The following is a 21,403-nucleotide window of genomic DNA, read 5'->3' as shown; positions in this document are numbered from 1 at the left end:
ATGAGTTATGAAGGGAAAAGAGTCCTTTCATACTATAGCCCTTTCAGGCTATATAGTGCTGAGCATGTGATTAAACCCAAGGGCGACTCATACTTAGTTTATCTTCTTTATACACACTGGGCAACAGGTCAAGTCCTTTCAATAACTTGCATTAGATTGTGCCCTCCTTGAATTTTATACAAATATTTCTTTCTTTAGCTGCACTGGGTCTTGGTTGTGGCACATGCAATCTTTGATCTTCCTTGCAGCATTTGATTCCTTGCAGTTCCCTGACCGGGAATCGAGCCTGGACCCTCTGCACTGGGAGCTTGAGTCTTAGCCACCCCCTTGAATTGAAAATTGCCTTGCCTGGCTCCTGAGAGCTTTCTACTGACCCCACCCTTGCCCCACCCTGTACTAGCAAAACTGTCACCTCTGCACTTTACACACCTTTCCTTTCCACCTGCTCACTACCTATACCTATCACACTACCATGCTCAGAACAGTTAGTCCTACATCCCTGTGTCTCCCCAGGGGCTTCCTGACGAGGACGCCATCTTACTTACATCCGCCCTCTTGTCCTCCAACACAGAGCAAGGCCAGACGTGTCAGAGATCAGATTATTGCCTCAAATCCCATGTAATTTGGGAGGCCCATATACCCAGAGCCATTGGAGACCTCTGCTCACCAAGGGCGAACATCTCTAGGTATTTCATCTTTGGAGTCTGTTTCAATATTACAAGGAATTTCAAATTGGTTGCACATAGTTCTCCAAAAGGGAACTTAGAGGACAAATTATACAATGTGGGGCACATAAGGATCCATCCAGCTCTGACTTGTGTGTGGGCCAGTGGCCCAAGGGGCAAGGTGAACACCAACCTCTGGCAGCCCCCACAGTCGCTGCCTCTACACCACTCCCATCCACCATTTTGTTCATCATTAGCCTACAGCACCTTTGGTTTAACCAGTTACATAAGTCACTATTCATTGAGTAAAGGAAGAACTCCTCTTTCTTCAAAATGGACTATTTACACATTCTAAGAAGACGGTTTGTCTTGAGTCCTAGGAATTTGCTCTTCCCACAACATCTGGGGGTGGGGGTCACATGGCCTCTCAGCACCTCTCTCCGTAGACAAGTAAGGCCTTCACTTGCCTTTCTTTTAGAGGCAGAGCCCTTGGTCCCTGCTGGTTTTCAATGACATCTCTCTGGACCTCGTGTCAAGGTTGAGAACAAACACCAAAGCCAGAATACCTCTAGAGCAGGACCCTTCTGAAGCTTTATAGCACATACTGCTTGATGGGCACACTTGGACATGTATTCAGGAAACCAACCCAAGATCCCACAACCAAAAAGCAGAGAACACATAGTCCCCTTGCACTATCGTCAAAGCTCTGATTTGAAGTCAGCTGAGCAAGGAGCCATGGTGTGTGGTTAGAAAAATGTTCAAGAATTGTCTCTAGGTGGTTCTCGACTTCTCGCCTTCTACTCGGGCCAGCCAAAGTCTGCAGCCAAGGTCTGCCATGATCCTTACCCTGGTCCTTCCACAGGACCAGGAGAGCTCTTCATGCAGTAAGCCTGACAAGCATCATCCCTTCCTGCTGATTCAGACGTGAAATAAAGGGGAAAGGGTAATAGAAGGAAAAATAGCGCCCGAGATAAGCAGGCCTTTGTGGCAGACCAAGCTCTTGTTTTTGCATTTTTTACCTGTCACCCCTAGGACAAGTCACCCAACTTATCCCTTTGACACATCTGCAAAATGGAAGGGTTTCTACTCTGCAAGATCCTGTGAGATCATGGCCGTGGCCCAGCTTTAGTACCAGGTACGGAGATTCATCCTGCCTCACTGCAGGTGAATTAACAGAAGTACAAATGAATGACTTTGTTTTTTACAGTCAATGTGCTGTTTTTTGTTCATTGTTGCTGCCAAAACTTGTTGCAAAGTATTCAGAACTCCAACATCAAGAGTAACAACAATTTTTCCTTATATTTAAGTGAGAAGTGAAAATACTGGCTGAAAACTCAGCATTCAAAATACTAAGATCATGGCCATCTGGTCCCATCACTTCATGGCAAATAGAAAGGGGGAAAGTAGAAGCAGTGAGATTTTCTGGGACTCCAAAATCACCGTGGATAGTGACTTCAGCCATGAATACTTGCTCCTTGGAAGGAAACCTCTGACATACCTAGATAGCATGTTAGAAAGCAAAGACATTACTTTGCCGACAAAGGTCCATATAGTAAATGCTATGGTTTTTTCAGTAGTCACGTACAGATGTGAGTAGGATCATAAAGAAAGCTGAGCACTGAAGAATTGATGCTTTTGAACTGTGGTGTTGTAGAAGACCCTTGGACTGCAAGGAGATCAACCCAGTCAATCCTAAAGGAAATCAACTCTTAATATTCATGGGGAGGAACAACACTGAAGCTGATGCTCCAATACTTTGGCCACCTGACTCAATGGACATGAGTATGAGCAAGCTCTGGGAGATACGGAAGAGAAGCCTGGTGTGCTGCAGTCCATGGGGTCATAAAGAGTCAGACACAACTTAGTGACTGAACAATAACAACAAGGGAAGTGAGAGCAGGGCCACTAAAGACTTTTAAAGTCAACTGTAGTCAGAGAGTTGAGATCCTAGGGTGTGTTCAGAAAACCACCTGCTGACCATGATTCTTTCTTTCTGGCCAACTTGGCACAAACCGCCCCATGCAGCAAGTCACCAAGAAGAGAGGGTTATGGGCAACTTGAGGCTGTCGATGGTAAGGCAGAAAAGCAAATCCCAGGCAGTGGTTAATCTAAGAAATTCTATCTGGAATGCATTTTATATGTGCGTGCATTTCCCACCCCCCCACCCTTGGCAGGAGACTTACCTTCCTAATTATGTTTCCCTTAGGCTATTATTAAAATTTGTCTGCGTTCCCCAAGCATACACCACTGCCAGCAGGGAGAAGGCAGCCCTAAGTGACAGGGTAAAGTCTAACTGGGATTGTTTGAAAATATACAAATACACCTGTGTAGATACACACTCACAAACACACAGGACTTCCAACTCTCTCTGGTAAGAAACACAGCAACACATAGTAGGGCAAGAAAGTTGTTGCAAAACTTCCCCAAAGTGCAGGGAACTTTGATTAAAGTCTATAAGACCACAAGCTCTTTATTTTCTTTAATGATTTTTATTTTTTCTGCCTGTGTCAAAGAGGCATATGGGATCTTAGTTCCCTGACTAGGGACTGAACCCATGCCTCCTGTGTGGAGTCCCAACCACTGGACCGCCAGGGAAGTCCCAGACCATGAACCCTTTAGAAAAGCATCTTGTGTCATCACACATGTGTTGTTTCTCCAATTCTTTAACCATACCTTTCACCTTTTATCAGCATGAACCTGGCAGGATTGATGCATGAAAATCTTTTTCTTTCCAACGATCCTATACTTTTCCCCACAGAACTCCTAATGTTTAAGAAATATCAAAAGTAGAGTAAAATTGGACATTTAATTCCACACATGGACCCTCAAGCTGAAAAATGAATTTCAGAATTTTTCTGATTACTTCTGAATTTAGAAGTCACTTCATGCCCTGATGAGTAAAAACTTAATTTTACATGAAAACTGAACTTGGACACGTGCATATCCTAATGATTTCTTGACCACTAGACAGATAATTCATGTGGCATCCCAGACAATCTAGTTACACATTTCCCTAACACTCTCATCTCCTTCCTGTGTGGTGGCTGATGCTATTTCAAGGCATTTGAGCTTGAGGAAACATTAAGAGTACTTTAATAGAATATGAGTCCACTCTAGGGCATGACATTTCCTTCTTGAACCATTTCTAAGCATTAACGGTGGTATTAATGTGCTGCGCTCTAAGAGGATCTATCCAATCGCGTTGCCCAAGGTCTTCTTTGCTGGTGATGATACAGAAACAAAGTGCCAAAGATAAACCTTAATGAAGCACAGAGAGCATCCTAATTGTGCACTCTGGGATTACAGTACTACAATGCCAAACTGCTCATCAATTCCATGTTTATTTCTTGAAAAATTACTCAGATTAATCTGGGCCAAAATGCAGTAAAAATGCAAATTGTGGTAGCACAGAGAAGCCATGCCTTTTGAACAGGAGTCCTTTAGGGTCTCCTCTTCCTCTCAATACTTTTGAACATTATGAGAAACCTAAACAAATATGAGATGATTGGGCATAATATTCTACCTTTCAGGTAAAGAGACAAAAAAGAAAAGCCTCTATTCATATTTGCTTGTATTTGTATAAAGGAACTTTGGAAGAAGACATATAGAAATAACTAATAAGTTTATTTAGGGTGCAGGGATAACTGAGCAGATGAATGCAAGAACAGGATAGAAACTTTCTCTCTGTACTTTTGTAGTACAGGTTTTTGTTTTTAAACCCCGTCCATATATGACCTACTTAAAACCTCAATTAGACAAGCGATTATTACATGGCCATTAGCCTTACTGATGGGCTTGAATTGCTGTATTACCATGTCATCTTTCAGGTATTTTTCACATATACGAAAGGGATTTTTAAAAGAAAACAATCAGGAGTTTAAAGATAGAAACTGAATTTTTAAAGTATATCACAGAATGCCAAATTATATTTTTCCCACTAAGTTCTACTTAGAAGATTCTTCTCAGTGCTTTTTTTTATTTCAAAAAGAAAGTTGTATTTGATAGTGTGGTATTTGCTTGAGAGCAAGTGCACACACACACACAGAGGCTTCCTGTAGTAGATACTGTTATTAACATATAGCTTTTAGCTATGCAAATAGACATATTCTGCCAACACAAAAGGGAAAGTAGAATTTTGTGTAGCACCATCTATACCTATTTTTATTGTGGTTTTGTAATCACATACAGTAAGTTTTACTTTAAAGATGTAACTGTTAATTTTTGTAAAAAATTATTTGTATACTGTTAGGTTTCTAACACCCAGGAAACTAAAGTTCAAAAATCTAAGTCCATTGTACAGTTTTAGCAAAATAACAGGTGCTAATTACTAGTTTTGAAATAAAATACAATCTAAGAGTCGTAACATGTTTCTTAAGGTACAGAGTGGGTGAAGTGTTTGAAAATAACCAGTAATTAATTAATGACTTTATAAAGCACAAACTCTTCACATGCTGTTAACTGAGGCTTTGGAAAAGTCAGGTCTCCTCACAAAGCTTTCCTTCTACTTCATATACTGAACTCTTAAGATTTTTAAAATATTCAACTTGCCTGTATTTCTGTTTTGGGGAGAGTGTGGGTGTGAGCCTGCCAGCTGGTTGGAAGCCAATAGTTATCCAGTCAGACCTGAATGGAAAAATCTATGATTTGTTTATTTCATAGTTCAAGTTCAAAGGCAAGAGACAATTTAAATAATAAAAGAGTAACAGGAAAAATTGCAAAGAAAGAAAACAAATCATTTAGACTCCAGAAGAACCTTCAAGAATATTTAATTCGGAAAATGTTATTGGTTTCGAGAACTTGACTGAAAGAAAACAGCTGGGCAGAGATCAAGGTTTTAAATTAAAAACAATCTAACAAGGTCTATGGGGATAACTCTCTGAGCCACATTTTGGAGACCAGATTCATTTCTACCAAGTAAAAGTAATAGCAATCTAAGCTAAAAAGGAAATTCCTCACAACTGAGGTAGTTACTAAGTATCAGCACATTTTCCAAGTTCTCACAAGGCAGCTTAGCTATTTACAATCAATTTTTCCTCATACATAAATGGAGCGCCTTCTCAATTTTACGTCTTCTGTGATTTGTTTAAAAGAAACAAAACTTATACACATGAGCCAGAATATGCCTATTTTATTAACATCATGCTTCAATAAATAACTGGCTACTTCTAATAAAATTAAGCCTCTGTTTATAACAGCCCCAATATTCCATTTGTCCATTCTGCAGAATTTGGTGTAAAAAGCTGAATGAAATGTAGACCCTGAGCTATCAAGTAATTACGTTTCAATATAAAAATAGAGAATTACTCTTATAACTGAAGATTGAACAATAACACAAACAACCTCTCTGTGGGTTTCAGCTTTTGGGGAATGGGTTGGGATCTGAATGGCTGTCTAAAGCAAGAAGAGACTTTGCAGAGTGTAGTTCTTTCTGAAGACTTCTGGAACTCCTTTTAACGTGATTTGTTACATTCTCACAGTTTTATGAGCTATCATTTGGTAAAGACACAAGGAAACGGCCCCAAAGGGGCCAAGGCAGTGGTTACTCTTTGGTCTGGGACAAGAGTTAATGGCCTTTGTCAGTTCACCTGTGTGGTTAAAGATATGTTCTTCTCAGTTTTACCTACTCCCATTCCTCCCTGCCCCCCACTCAAACGCCCAACAACATGAGAAGAAAAATCTGGACACTCAGAGCTCCCCTACTGGGCTGCTTGGCTGATAGGGTAGCACACAGCTGTGAACCGTGGCAAGACCTTTGGCTTTCAGATGGGGCAGGGCTGGGCAAGAAAAAGACTCAATGAGACACTTTAGAATCTCTTTTTTTAAAAAACAAAACACTGGGATCCAAAACCAAATAAATGCAAATACACATGCATGGACAAACACTTTGCTTGAGTATTGATACTTACTGCCTGCGCCCAGGCTGTACCCCAATTCTGGCTAGCCCCCCAGATGGCTATGACTGGGTTTGGAATCTGGAACTAGAGGGACCAGGTGAGATTGCTAGACACTTACTTCTGCTGGTGGGATATCACTTCAAAGAGGGTGGTCTATGGCCATACTACCCTGAACACACCTGATCTCGTTAGAGAGGGTCAAGTATGGACACAAAGACCAGCACAGTGGCTTGCTAACTTGCCTGTATTTAAAAAAAAAAAAAAAAAAAACACCACACCACCACCAAACCAAACCCACCCCCAAATTAAGTGTGATACCCTGGGATACCCTGAATGCCTTATATCTTTCGAGGGAGATTAAGAATCTTCTAGATGGATAAGCGGCTTCCAGAAATGGACTGGTCTGTGATTGAAGTTTATACAACCCAGCTCAACCAAAATGGGTAGTCTGCAGCCTCTTCCAGTCACCAGCTATAAATGAAGTATAACCTTCTTCTTGTATTGATGCCTGAACACAACCTGACAAGTGGCTCAGAAGCCCCCTTGTGCCTTCACATTGCAGAAGAAAAGATACAACACCTCCTCTTCTCTCCAGATAAGGCAACTAAAACAACAGGGATAGATGGCAATTTTACTGCTTGTTGGGCTTTTTCTTTTAATAAGATAACGTGATAAATAAAACCTGCTTCTGTACAGCTATTTAATATTTCAGAAATACGTACGTTACATGCCAAGAAAGGACCCTGGTTTTCTTGTAAGAAACAAGGTGAGATCATATTGAAAGGAAAAAACCCCCACAAACAGAAAGAAAACAAACAAACAGAGTGATAAAAATCACAAATGCACAACTAACTACAGTTCTGTACCTACACCGTTAGCCACATTTAACATGACTCTGAGGAGGCTGGACTGACCTTACGTACAAGTCCCCTTCTCCCACAAAACTGAATGAAAAAACAAAGTCAGCATCTTTTAAACCAGTGGCCACATAGTAAAAACTGTACATTGTTGTCCATTCATTTAAAAAGCAAAGTCACTAGGATGGTATAAAAGTGATAACCAGTGCCTTTGTAACTGACGATGAACACTTGTTCTCTAAGGTTGAGAATTATCTCCACTCTCTCTGCATAACCAGGGATAAGATGCAGAAGATGGTGAGGAGGTAGGCCCAGGCCCCAGTGGGGACCCCAGCGCTGCTGGCTTTATCATTGGCGCTCTTCCCAGAGTGGTCAGTTGCATTATACTCAAACTCCGAAGGACACTGCTGAGACTCACATCCACTACCACTTCCTTCTCCACTGCTTTCGTCACCTATTTTTGGGGGAGGGAAAAAAGGAGGAATGTTTATTCCGTTCTTTCTCATCTCAAGGTGAGGTGTACACACAAACATAACAATCTGTTCTTTAGAAGCACACATGCTTACTGATATCAAAGAAGTCCACATCGTTCCCATTGTAAGCATTCTTCATCTTACTGGTCATAACTCGAAGAGCCATGACTTGACGAAGGATCAGTATGTCCGGTTTGCTGGTGTCAACCTGCACCTCTGGATTATTGCCCTGGTTGGCTAGACCATTTCCTGTCACAGCAAACAAGTACCTGCAATGAGAAAGGACCTTGTTAAGAGGATCAGTAAAACAAAAGCTGCTGAAGATTGGCAAAGATTCTTGCTAGGTTCTAGTATTTGCCACTTGCAGTGAACTGCAAGTGCTTGCCTTTTGAATAACTCAGAATCTCTCCTCTTCCTGGGGATACACATGTTCCTCCACTCTGGGACCTTTTTTGAAAACTACCCATGTTGTGGAGGTTGGTGGGGCAGAGTTAAGTGGACACTTGTCTAAGTTACTGGGTATGTAGGGGAGGGACACAGAGCATCATCAAGGAAGACAATGAGATCTTTTGAGAAGTGGTACTTGATGCGGCCATGCCATCAAGCACAGGATCACAGGTATTAAATATGAAAAATAACGACACTGTCAGAACAACTCAATCCTTGGTTGCAGCAGTAACGCTATCATATAACCACGGGCATAAACCTTTGCCCTGAGACTCTCTGCAAGTAGCTGGGGGCCTTCCCAACACTTCTACGCCAATTCCTAAGAATGCTTAGAAATCTTCCACGTTGTTGCCACCTGCTTGTGAAAGGCTTCACAATGCCTCATTGAAACGACCGAGCAAACCTTCTCTGAAAGTTCCCCATCATGTAGGGAGAAACTGCACACTTGGTCAACGACGGCTCACCTGCTTTGGCCTTTCCCGTTCCAGCAATCATCTTCATTGCTGCTCCCTGCAGCCATCCTCTCATCGTTGCAGACACTGCTAGGAAGAGAGGACCAGAACTTCTTGGCCTGCTTCAGTTTCTCCTTGACATCAGTAACCTCATTAAGAGAAAGAGAGAGAACACAAAAACCTCTGTAAAAACCCCAAACTACCTACACATGTGCCTTCAGATCATGTCTAAAGTATCTCCAGAGCCTCTCTGGAGTCTGAAGAAAAAATGCAGATTTTGGCTCGGCCAAAAATTCGTTCAGGTTTTCCCACATCATGGGAAAACCTGAACAACCTTTCTGGTCACCCCAATACTTCTATGTAAAATGTATAAAATCACCACAAGAATTAACAGATGAAATGCAAGCTCTGAATTAAGTTGCCATTAAAAAAAAAAAAAAGCTGCCTAGTACCTACACCCACTGTCCATTCCTGTTCTTCATTAGAACTATCATCTGAGGCCTACCAGGTCCCACGCCCCAGAGATACACTGGAAAAACACAGTATCTTCTGGCACGGCTTTGATGACTCAGAATCCAGCCTATGAGTTACCTGCACTGTGACATAAAAGGTAAGTGTCCAGATAAGCCTCAGAGCACCCCACTTCCTAGCTCTATGGATGAACTTTCTGAGCGAGGAAATCAGAGAAGCAGGTTCACTGACATTGCTGTGCAATTTGCTGGAAAAGTTTCACCTGAAAAGACCCTGTGCTTGGAATCCTCCAAATCAAACTGCATTTTGAGCAAATTTTTTTGCCATTAAACATGGCCATTCCTGCCCCAGGGCTCACCAATCGGTCCAAACTGGTGCCAGCTGCTGTAGTAGGGCGCTCCTCAGGATGGAAGGGCCTGAAGCGGGCACTGAAGGTGCCTTCTGAGATGGAACGGGAAATCCGACCAGCTGGGAGGGGTTTCGGGGGTCCACATCCCTGGAAAACCTGCATGGGCATAAATGTGGCCACATGAGGCATAGCAGGCTAGAGTGGGCCCCACCTCTCCAATCCAGGACCTGCCTTCCTTACCTTCTGAGATACCTGCACACTGTTCTCCTGCATGTTCATAATAGCATCTGATATCTTCACGTCGATGGGATCCATGACTGACTCAATGTTGAAAGGACCCTCTAGCCTCTCAGCCACCATCAGCATAGCATCTAACATGAGGTTTGGGGCAGAACAATACAGCATACAAAGTAAATCATTAGCTTGGCCTTGAGTGATCAGTCTGATTATTTTACTGTCTTTGTTTCCCTTGTGTGTGTCGGGGCGGGGGGGTGTTGGAGGGGGAGGCATGATCATCATTAATTCAGGCAGTCGCTATGTACCACCAGCTCTCTAGAGTGGGAAGTGGCCAGATGAAGACTTTACTCCCCCAGCAAGAAAACACAATCGGGAACCTTCTATTACACTGATAATTCATCCCTCCACGTGTCAGTAGCTGTCACTGCATAGCTTTGACCTAGCTCCTGCCTGACACACCTAAGGCTGGGAGCAGAATAACATGACGGCTCACCCAGGGACTTCCAAGGCTCTTCCCATTTCATGTTTGATTTACAAGAGTCAAAAACATAAATCAGCTCAAATCCTGGCATACCAATTCTTTTCTTTCATTTTTTAAATGAAACCCTTTCAGATCCTTGGGTACGCAGTTAGAAAATATAAATGAAAGTGTTCCTAGGCACCTCCTTAGGAATTCTAAGGACTTCACAAGTAATGGCATTTTGTAAAATGCATTTTTGTATTAAGATAAACTTCCAATTTCAAATACAAGGGTCCTGAGTTATTTTAAAGCAAAAAACATGTGTCACTTTTTTATTCAAATGAAAAAAACAGAGACAGGGCACAAAATCTGTGTTTACAATGTGTATCCTTCACTAACTACTCAGCAAATCATTTCTACATTTTGGAAAAGTCTAGAATTTTTTAGGACACGGTGAATCTCTTAAAGAAAATCACCCCCTGTACTGGTTTTCTTGTCATCCATGGTTCTTGGGATTTAGTTAGTAGTTTTCCCTGATACTTATTGTGCAAAATTGGAAGAAACTGGAAAGGTCATATCCAAATGAGAAAAGGATGCCTCATTTATGACAAGCAGTGAACTCTTCCATGTGCTCTTTCCCCTTAAAGGACAGTTAGGTCCACAGACTCCACAGCCTTCAGGTAGTCCAAGGACAGCTGCTGGAAAGAAGGGCAAGGTTCTAGAACATAGTAAGTCCCTCTCAAAGCATAGGCCACAGCTGAACTTCTACCTAAGCTCACAGGTGGTCAGCAACCTTCCACCTCCCCCAAGAACAAATGTGGCCCAATATTTTAAAGCTCGAGCTCATTTCTCTCAACCAGAATTCCAATGTCACAAAACATGAGCAGACTTCCAAGCAATGCATATTTGGGGGGAAAGTCATAATGAATGAAGTTTCAGGTCACATTGTGGTAATCACCAAAACCTGACGCTCCCAACCTCTAAGGAAAGCCTGCCGGCGTGAATATACCATTTTTCCAGGAGAGGAAAAATGCATTTGATGTGCTAGTGAAAGGGGAGCTCTGTAAACAAGTGGAGCAAAACCTAAACATGTTCATCACTGTCAAAGCATCAGTACCACCATGTCCGCAGAGCACAGACCTTCAGAGCCAAGAAGTCACCAGCTCCAGAGAAAAATCCCAAATACAGAGGTTTACATAGGAAGGAAACAGTGCATCCCCTCACTACTTATTTCCCTAGGGGTGAGGAAAGGCCAGATCACGAACATGCCTGTGAAAAGGAACACAAACCCCGATTCTTCAGGCTCTTTCAGTTCAGTTCAGTCGCTCAGTCGTGTCCGACTCTTTGCGACCCCATGAATCGCAGCACGCCAGGCCTCCCTGTCCATCACCAACTCCCGGAGTTCACTCAGACTGACGTCTATCGAGTTAGTGATGCCATCCAGCCATCTCATCCTCTGTCGTCCCCTTCTCCTCCTGCCCCCAATCCGTCCCAGTATCATTTGGTGTCTGTCAACTCCAGGCCAGCTGGCCATGCACAAGGGCCTAAGAAGGGAGTGGGGCTAAAACTGTCATACCAGCATTGCGTGTGGTGCTGCTGAAGAATGTGAGTGAGGCTGTGTTTTGCCCACAGCCTGCAGCCCGGGAGCCAAAGTCCCTGCTCAGTCCTGGGACAGGTCCTGCTAAGCCATCTACTGGGCGCCTCCATGATCTGATGGTATCAAATCCAGTGTCATTGCTTCTGATGACTCTAGGCTGCCTCCTGCCAGGAACTGGCTGATGGCCTAGCCAGCAATCCCAACCCCCTCATACTAAATCCCCAATGGCAGCGACACATGATATGAAGAAGGTTGGCTGGGAGTCATTCAAAAAGAGGGTTTCCTATAACCGCTTATAAACCAAGTCCAAGGTGTTTTAACTATTTGGATCCACCTTTATCAAGGTGGGTGACAGTTTAATAGGTGCAGTTCAAGAGAGAGAGGAGGGCACAATGGTAAGGCAGATTGAAAAACTCATCCTTAGTCTCTTTAAAGGTTCTAGTCTGACTGCAGCATTTCAGTGTTCATGACAGCTCCCTCCCACCCTGCAACAAACCAGCCCCTTCTCACAAGAAAGTGATTCCTTTTGCTCTGTGCTGCTGATAATCACGAACCCACATCTTTAGCCTCAAGACCAGACTGGATGAACAAAAGGCAGTTTTCCGACTTAACCCCGTGATCTGATTTAAAGAAGCAGGGGGGAAAAGCCCTCCTTGACCATTCATTAACTGCAGTCATTTAAAGGAGGAAAAATTCCTTGTGAAGGGAAAAGAAAAAACTGAACTTATGGCACAGGCATGTAAATTGGGACTGAATTCGACAACCACTGAGCAAATTAATTAAACCCTTGTGAAAATCCATGAAAAAGCACTGGAGATTAACAATGTCTGTTGCTCCTGGCCTTTTATATCAGCTTATTAGAAATAAAGAATAAAATACCCATTAAAAATTCAGTTTAGATAGAATTATATTCCTCCTCCCTCCAAAAAAAATATTTAAAATAAATGAGGAAAATTGATTCTGAAATCCTACCAATTTCCACTTGAGTTTTGTTTCTAAAGATAACGAATGTAATTTGTAAAACGCACAGGAAGAACAGCAGCCATGGACATCCTCCTTGACTTAGAGTACATGGCTGAAGACGTAAATTAAGGAAGCCAGAGTATGGTATTGATATGGACCTGCAAGCTCTTGGAAAAATATATAGAATTTGCTTTTGTAAATGTTTATTTTTACTAATTTATTTGGCTGCACAGGGTGTCAGTTGTGACATGTGGGATCTAGTTCCCCAACCAGGGGTCAAACCCAGGGCCCCAGCATTGAAAGCTCAGAGTCTTAGCCACTGGACCACCAGGGGAGTCCCTAGAATTTGTATTTTAAGACAAATTTATGAGTTACACTTTCTCCCAGACACATCAGAATAACAGAATGGTTTACGTTATTCATGATGTGCCTGTAGAAAAGTTAGCCAACCTAGATCCCTGTGTGCAGGTGTTACTGCTTTGCCCAGAGAACTAGCACATTCGGTGCCACAGGGAAACGTGAAAAGGCAAACCATCTTGTTTCTTAAAAATGAATTAAGCAAAAGTGAATTGCAAACATGACATTTGCAGGTGGAGGTGAGAAGGCGAGTAAAAAAGATAGAAAAGAAAAAGTATATCAACTTTAATTTCGATCTGGAAATTATCTTCAAGTAACAATTTCTCCCATGGCTTCCTTCTGGGCATGATGTGCCACTGGTGTGTGTGTGTCTGGTCTTAGGCCTTCTCTTTCATGGGATTCTGCTTTTCTGTGTGTGGACTCTTTTTCAGGTCTTCTAGCTTTGAACTATTTAGCCTACAATAGTGCTGCGGTGTTTAATACTCACATCTTTGTTTCCTTGTGTCAGTATTCTCAAGAATCTGTTAGAGCCAATTGATTGATGCACTTTCAGAGTTAATATAATTAGATCTCATGCAGACTAAAAAGCATTCCCCAGCTCCAATCCCCTCATTCCCCTCCCCACAGCAAATTGCATACATGTTCCCAGGATGTGGACAAATAAGTGGAAAAATAGGTGCTTACAAAGACGCTCAAAATCTGCAATTATGCAAATGCAACTGCGGGGTGGGAGAGAGTTTGTTTTAGGGTACTGACAGTCTGTGTGTGCAGCCACACCGATAACAGCTTCAACACCTGCCACTAACATTCCAGGATTCCCATATGCATTAAGCAGGCATCCAGGGAGCTGATGACTGGATATTTCAATTATCCCTAATTTGTCATTTCCCACAAATCATACTTAACCCTCTTGGAAACGGGCTAGGTCACTTCCATCGCTGTCTGGGTTCCAGTAATAGGTTTTCTAGGTTTCAGGTTGTAGGTGAGAACACTGACCTCTGAAATTCTCAGGGCAAAAGTCCTTCCACTCTCACCAGAGCAGTCTGTGATCATTAAATCCTCTATAGAAATATAACTGCTAAATTTCCACAGTCAGATTACACTTGATCCAAATATCTAAGTGGTATCTGGCAGGTATGCAGAAGATTCAGTTGCAATGTCACAAACGTACCATTTGAAAAGCTCCTTCCACAGGTCAGTGATAGCTGTACTCCAGCGTTTACATGGATACAAGCCTACAATGTAGAACTAAAACTAACCTTTGGGGGAAAATGTCAAAAAGGCACTTTCTCATTATTGAAACTTGGTATTTGCTTGGTGTCCACTGTCTTCAGAAATACCACCATTAGTTCAAGGGAACATTTACTAGTAGAGCGGTATGAACTTTGAGTACCATTAGAACTCCGGGAATCACTATATAATGAACAGAAATTCCATCGCTGACAATTAAAACATCCCTTGGGGAATTCCCTGCTGGTCCAGTGGGTAGGACTTGGCACTTTCACTACTGGGGCTAGGGGTTCAATTCCTGGTCAGGGAACTAAGATCCCACAAGCCATGCAGCACAGCCAAAAAAATTTTTTTTTAATTAAAAGATAAAACATTTCTTGTGGCTGGAAGGTGAGCTATCTCTAATGAGTCATGTGCATGTGTGGGTGCTTAGTCGCTCAGTCGTGTCTGACTCTGCAGCTCACAAGGCTCCTCTGTCCATGGGATTCTCCAGGCAAGAATACTGGAGTGGGTTACCATGCTCTCCCCCAGGGGATCTTCCCAACCCAGGGGTCGAATCCATGTCTCCTCATTGGCAGGTGAGTTCTTTACCAGGGGGCCACCTGGGAAGCCCGGGAGTGACACAAACACATTAATCGCCTGCTCACCTATGAAATTGTTCCACTCGAGATCAAGATCCCCTTGGTTGGCCAAACAGCCTCTCATGATGTTGGAGCAATAGTTGTAACAGGGTTTCACGGTCACGAGACCTTGGCAGTGGGAGCAGTACATCATCTTCACCAGGGCATGGGTACACTGGGTGGTGGGATTCACCTAATTTGGGAGAAGAAATAGACAATGGTGGGACCAAGACAGAGACAGCAACTGCATATCTACTGCAAATCTATCAACTTGACTTTGAAGGCTTGGCCATGAATTTCACATATGAGTCACAACGGATCACATGTAGCATGGCCTGGCATGCTTACCGAAGAGGTGAATTACAGCAAGATTAGATGAAGAAAAAGGGTATGCTAGGAAGGCATGGGGAGGTAGGAATGAACATTCAGCAGCTCAGCTGCATATGACACACACACTCAACTACTCCCACCCATTTCAGATGGTCATCACTGTGTGTGCCATGCCAGACTGTAATCTGAGCACGTCTTCTTTTCAAACTGCTAGACCGCCCTTTCAAATGTAAGCCCCCCAGTCAAGGTTTAGAAGGGTAGCTCGTGTGTACTCCTTTCTCTGCCCATAGCTGCACAGAAGGCAAAATGGATGTATCCTACATGGAAGAATATGAATAAATTTGAACTTGGGGTTATGTGAAGGCTGTCTGAGGCTTGAGAGCAGCAAAGCATGGAGTGCTCAGGGTCCACATGATAGAAGACATGGGACTTAGTTACATTCCGAAGAAGGGGTTGATTTATTTATATCTTAAATTTTATTAACGTATAGTTGATTTACCATGTTGTGCTTCATTTCTGTTGTACAGCAGCGGGACTCAGTTGTGCATATATTTATATTTTTCAGATTCTTTTCCATTATGTTTTATAACAGGGTGTTGATGTTGAATATAGTTCCCTGCGCCATACAGTAGGACCTTGTTGTTTATCCATTCTATATACAATAGTTTGCATCTGCTGTTCACAAGTGGTTTAGATTGAAATGATCAAATGAAGGGAGAACACTGCAGTTAAGGGAGAATGAAATCAACAAAAGCATACATGGTATGGAGCAGACTGTGGATGGGGTTGAGGGATTCTGGGAAATAAAGTTGCCTGCGTATAGGATGGACTGCATATGTGACCAGGCTATTAAGGGGCTTAGACAGCAGGCAGAAACCAAGACACCATATGGCAGGACACAGAGAGCTACTAAAAGTTCATGAGCAAGGGAAGCAGCAAGGATGAAGGCGGCACCGAAGTCAGATGTGGCTCGATGGCCTCTGCAGACAAATGAGACTTAGTTTCATCTTTCTACTTCTATAGGATGCAATTGTCTTGGGCATAGAAGAGCTGATCCCATCCTGTCATTCATTTCCATCAATGCTTAGAAAGGATCATGGCCAGGATCACGAGCTGGCAGCCCCCCAAGAGGTCCTGTCTTCTCAGTCTCTCGGCCCCACCCTCCCCTTTTGGAGTCAGTATCAGAGGATTACTGCATTCCTCTCTATCAGTACCAACCAGTTCTGCAAACAGGCTTGTGAAAGCAGATACCACCGCAGGGAACAGATGCTGGGACACGGGACAGTGCAGCAGTGTGCTTCACCTGCTCTGGAGTGTAACTTTGGATACCACTTATCAACAGTAGCCTTAGGAACAGGAATGGGGGATTAACACTGTCAGGAGAAAAACTTCACACCGTTAGGCTCCTATCTGATGTACACACACTCTCTCTTATCTCAAACAGAACTCAAGTGTAAAGGGGGACGACTGTCCAACAGGAGGTAATTGTATACACTGAAGTCAAGGTTCCCTAGGAAGAATTAGGACTTTTCCACAGTTTTAACCAGTGCCAAATGTTTTCCTAGGCACTAAATTGGTCCTTTTAACCACGTATTAATATACAGTAAAATCTTGGCTAACCAATACCCTTAAGGAATAGCCATGCTAGAAAGCTAGGTTTTCTGGACCAAAAAAAAAAAAAAAACAAGAGCACACCTTTAAAGTTACAGAGACTTAGGACTTTGATACTTTCTCACCCTCTCATTTGACAGAGGAACAAACAGGCCTGGAGGGAGGGTGGTCAGAGAATAATAGAAGTCTTAAGAGTTGGAAGAGACCCTAGAGATCACCGAGCATAGCTCTCACATTTAAGAGATGAAGAAACCAAAGCCAGAGAGAACAATTGACTTGTGGACTTGCCACTTCGCTGCATCTGACTCTAGCACTGCACCTCAGCAAACACTGAAATCATTTTCCACATCTGTCATGTGTCACTGCCTCTTTAAAGAGAATAATATGAAACTTTAATGTTAAACATTGCTTGTTTTCTATCTTTAATTGGGTTCCACACTGGTGAGACTGCTAAAATGGCTGGATTTTGGAGAGGTACAGAGCTATTATAAAAAAATGTCTGTGAAAAGCAGGCTAGTGCGTGACATTTTTTTCATTACAATGTTTATTAGGGGCAAAAAGGACTTGTAGCAGAAAACAAGGTAGGAAGAGTTAAAATGTCAACAAGTAGTTACTGGGTACCTACTATGGGCCAGAGATTTTTCTGGAATGCATTTCTGATTAGGTAGCAAGGCAAGCAGGAATTTCTAGACTATGAGACTTGTTCTGGAAAACACAAAAGACATTTCAAAATGGTATAGACCATTAGGAAATAGGCAAAAACTTAAACTCCATAACCGTGCTCAAGAAACACTTTGGTCAAAGATAACTCTAGGATGGGTTCACCATATCCTTGGTTCAACTATAAGCTAAATCATTTAGGCAGCAGGCCTTGTAGTACTATCCTTTCCTTAAATAGGATGATGGAGGCTGAAGTTTTAAAAAGAGAGAGCAAACGAAGCGACACAGTTGAGTTTTATGAAAGGAAGATTATGAAGCTGGGTTTGGCAGAGCTTTCCCATTTCATACTTTGGCTAAGTATTGGCTCATGTTCTGCACATGCTTTGTTGTGTAACTACTAAAAATGATCACAAGTCACTCAGCTATAATATGCTATGGGAAACACTAAATACCAGACTGAGAAGAGAGACGGGGAAATTATAAGAAAGCTAGGATGAGAAAGGACATTGGAAACAGCAAAGTTAGAGAAAATCTGTCTTTAGTCTGCCAACCACTACTCAGACCGCCATGCAGTATTCTACATGAAGGGAATTCAGAACCTGGGAAATAAACCCCTCGTGTGCAATGAGGCAACAGTAAAAGACAAAGGCTTTTAAAACAGTCATGAGAACTATAGAAATAGGGATCCCCTTCAATGCTCATTCCCCAAGAAGAAGTGATGAAACTACCCCACCTCAGGTGTTGGGTCCCCACTTTCACTGACCAGACCAAGCTCAGGATGGTGAATCCAGAGTACCAAGGACAAATTCTACTTTTTGACTCAGGACTACCATGCTCCCTTACAAGCTCTCAATGGTCTTGCCAAGATTTCAAGGGCAAACCTTTCACCCATAGGCAGATATAATAGTGGACCAAGTCATACTTTGTTCTGGGGATTTATTAATTTGGAATATAAAATCAACTTCATTCACATTCTACTACCTTGTAACACTCAAAATCAATTACTCCTCTGAAGTCCTCAAAGAACTTACTTACTGAAGTAATTTACTCCAGAAGATCCAAGGCTGAGTGGTAGATCATGCCACGTGGGGATTAACAAAAGGGGTAACCATACTCTAAGATCTTTCTTTAATCCTCGCTTATGTACTGATTCTCTATGGCATGCCATACCACTTAAAATGATCAATCTGATTATTCCTTTGGGTCACTTGACTAACATTTGATATGTTTTATTTTTATTTAGAAGGGTCTCTTGAGTCCACTGGTGACTTCCAGAATCCTTGGAGCTGGAGTTGGAGTTGGGTGGGGGTTAGTTATGATGGCTTTTATAAAAGTCAGATATTTCAGACCTCTCTTAGTAGTTAATAGTTATTTCTCAAAATGATATTTGGAAGAAACAGAAAAACTATACACTCCTCTCTTCTTGCTCTGAACCACTTACATAAAGAATGGGTTAAAGGTCTCAGAGAGAATGCTTAATGCAATTTCTATGTTGGGCTTCCGTCGTAGCTTAGTTGGTAAAGAATCTGCTTGCAATGCAGGAGGACCTGGGTTTGATCCCTGGGTCAGAAAGATCCCCTGGAGGAGGAAATGGCAACCCACTCCAGCATTCTTGCCTGGAGAATCCCATAGACAGAGGAACCTGACAGGCTAAAGTTCATGGAGTGGCAAGAGTCGGACAGCACTTAGCGACTAAACCACCATGATCATGAAGGTTGAGATGTAAACATTGAAGAGAAAAATTCTCTTCAATGTTAGAATTCATTTTCTGATACCTTTTATTGGATTTCACAGGTTTATATGATAGTAAGTACTTACTGTGTGTGCCAGGTTCCGTTCAAAGTACTTCATGCGTATGAACTCATTTAAGCTTCAAAATAATTGTAGGAGATGAATATTATCATTTCATTTCACAGATGAGGAAGCAGGGACCCAAAGAGATTAAGGAACAGACACAAGATCTTCCAGTAAATGGCCAAGATTTGAACTCGAGCAGTTTTGTCTGGGAGCAGGTACACTGAATTTCCTTAATGTGTATCTTTTGAGTAACAGATTACATAGGAACCTTGAGGGAAGCCCACTGGGCTGGCCCTTCTCCACAGCTCCACGATCTAGCATAGGGTATGCACACACAGTGACTATCTCAGCTCTGGGGCTGGTTTTCAGGCTTCAAATTTATTCACCAGTTTTTAAGGTGGGAGAGCAAGTTAGGACGCAACTGCTCTACATGGAACAGTATATGACTGGATAACTATGGATGAGAGGACACAGTTTTTAACAAAGATTAATGACTCATGCACTCAATGCTATACCCTTAAAATGCTTCAAGGTGCTACAGGGTGAGAAAGAAAATATTCACCAGCAGTAGAGATACAAAAAACTCAAAAGCTCAAGTAAACACTGGTAAACATGGAGAGAGAAGAGGTTACTTGAACAAAACCAAAAACAATATATATTTTGCCGAACTTTTCACATTTTGAAAAACTTGCAGCTAAATGTAGCAGAAATGATCAATCTCTAGTAGAACATGACATATCATTTACATGTGCTTAGTCACTCAGTCGTGTCCAACTCTTTGTGACCCCATGGGCTGTAGCCCATCAAATTCCTCTGTCCATGACGATTCTCCAGGCAAGAATACTGGAGTGGGTTGCCATGCCCTCCTCCAGGGGATCTTCCCAACCCTGGGATCAAACCCAGGTCTCCCCACATTGCAGGCGGATTCTTTACTGCCTGAGCATAAGAAGAAGCTTTGGACATTATTTATAGAAGAATGGGATGGCTTAGTTTGTTTACTTTGGGGGACCTAAAAGATAGAAAGGGAACATCATCTGGACTCAATATTTCTTTATTAATGCAAATCAAAATCAATTTCAGCTACTGAGCATAATAATAATACATTAATAGCCAAATTACAAGCCTTATGAAATCCTCAAGACTGACTATGCTGTGCTTAGTCGCTCAGTCATGTCTGACTCTTTGTGACCCCACAGACTGCAGCCCACCAGCCTCCTCTGTCCATGGGAGTGGAGTGTCATGTCCTTCTCCAGGGGATCTTCCCAACCCAGGTCTCCCGCACTGCAGGCAGATTCTTTACTGTCTGAGCCACCAGGGAAGCCCAGGAATATGGGAGTAGGTGGCCTATCCCTTCTCCAGGGGATCTTCCCAACCCAGGAATTGAACCAGGGTCTCCTGCATTGCAGGTGGATTCTTTACCAGCTGAGCTACCAGGGAAGCCCCTCAAGACTGACTAAGGTATTTCTAAATGGTAAGATAAACAAGCATTTAGATCTTAGCTGCTAGTATGTTTTATGGTAAAAGTCTGTCAGGGTTGGGGGTGGGGGGCAGGGTGGGAATCCTCTTTTCCCTTTTTAACTAGTAAAGACTCTTTAACTTAGTAAAGACTCTTGAAAATACTCGTTCCTACCTTCCTCAGAATATACACTGACAGCTGCATGCCATTTCTGCTATAAAAAGCTTTTGCAGAAATGTCCTTTTCTCTGCAAAGATTCTCTTAATATAGATCAGGACTTTCTACCAAATAACCTGCATTTTCAAAACACCACATTAAAAACTACTGCAAGCCGCCTTAAAAAAGAGAAATGCTGGAGCCAAGGCTCTTCACACAGCCTGGATTTCATTTCAGTAATTCAGAACGAGCCTTCAGCCACATTACACAGTGATGGCAGTCGACATGCGGCACTCAAGTTAAAAACACATTTCCTCCTAG

General features: G+C 42.5%; 1 protein-coding gene across 1 annotated transcript in view; it reads right to left on the bottom strand.

Moving 5' to 3' along the window:
- Positions 1-5,289: 5,289 nt before the first annotated feature.
- GPC4 (glypican 4) overlaps positions 5,290-21,403 on the bottom strand; it is a 106,791-nt gene continuing 90,677 nt past the window's right edge. Inside the window, exons 4-9 of the mRNA XM_027963675.3 lie at positions 15,100-15,265; positions 9,849-9,979; positions 9,618-9,764; positions 8,801-8,937; positions 7,983-8,158; positions 5,290-7,870 (exon numbers count right to left, since the gene is read on the bottom strand). Coding sequence (XP_027819476.1) covers positions 7,668-7,870; positions 7,983-8,158; positions 8,801-8,937; positions 9,618-9,764; positions 9,849-9,979; positions 15,100-15,265 — 960 coding nt within the window. The 3' untranslated portion in view covers positions 5,290-7,667. The remainder of the gene's footprint in view (positions 7,871-7,982; positions 8,159-8,800; positions 8,938-9,617; positions 9,765-9,848; positions 9,980-15,099; positions 15,266-21,403) is intronic.

Source organism: Ovis aries, chromosome X (assembly GCF_016772045.2).
Source record: "Ovis aries strain OAR_USU_Benz2616 breed Rambouillet chromosome X, ARS-UI_Ramb_v3.0, whole genome shotgun sequence".
NCBI classification, from domain to species: Eukaryota; Metazoa; Chordata; class Mammalia; order Artiodactyla; family Bovidae; genus Ovis; species Ovis aries.
This window is presented reverse-complemented; position numbering and strand designations above follow the sequence as displayed.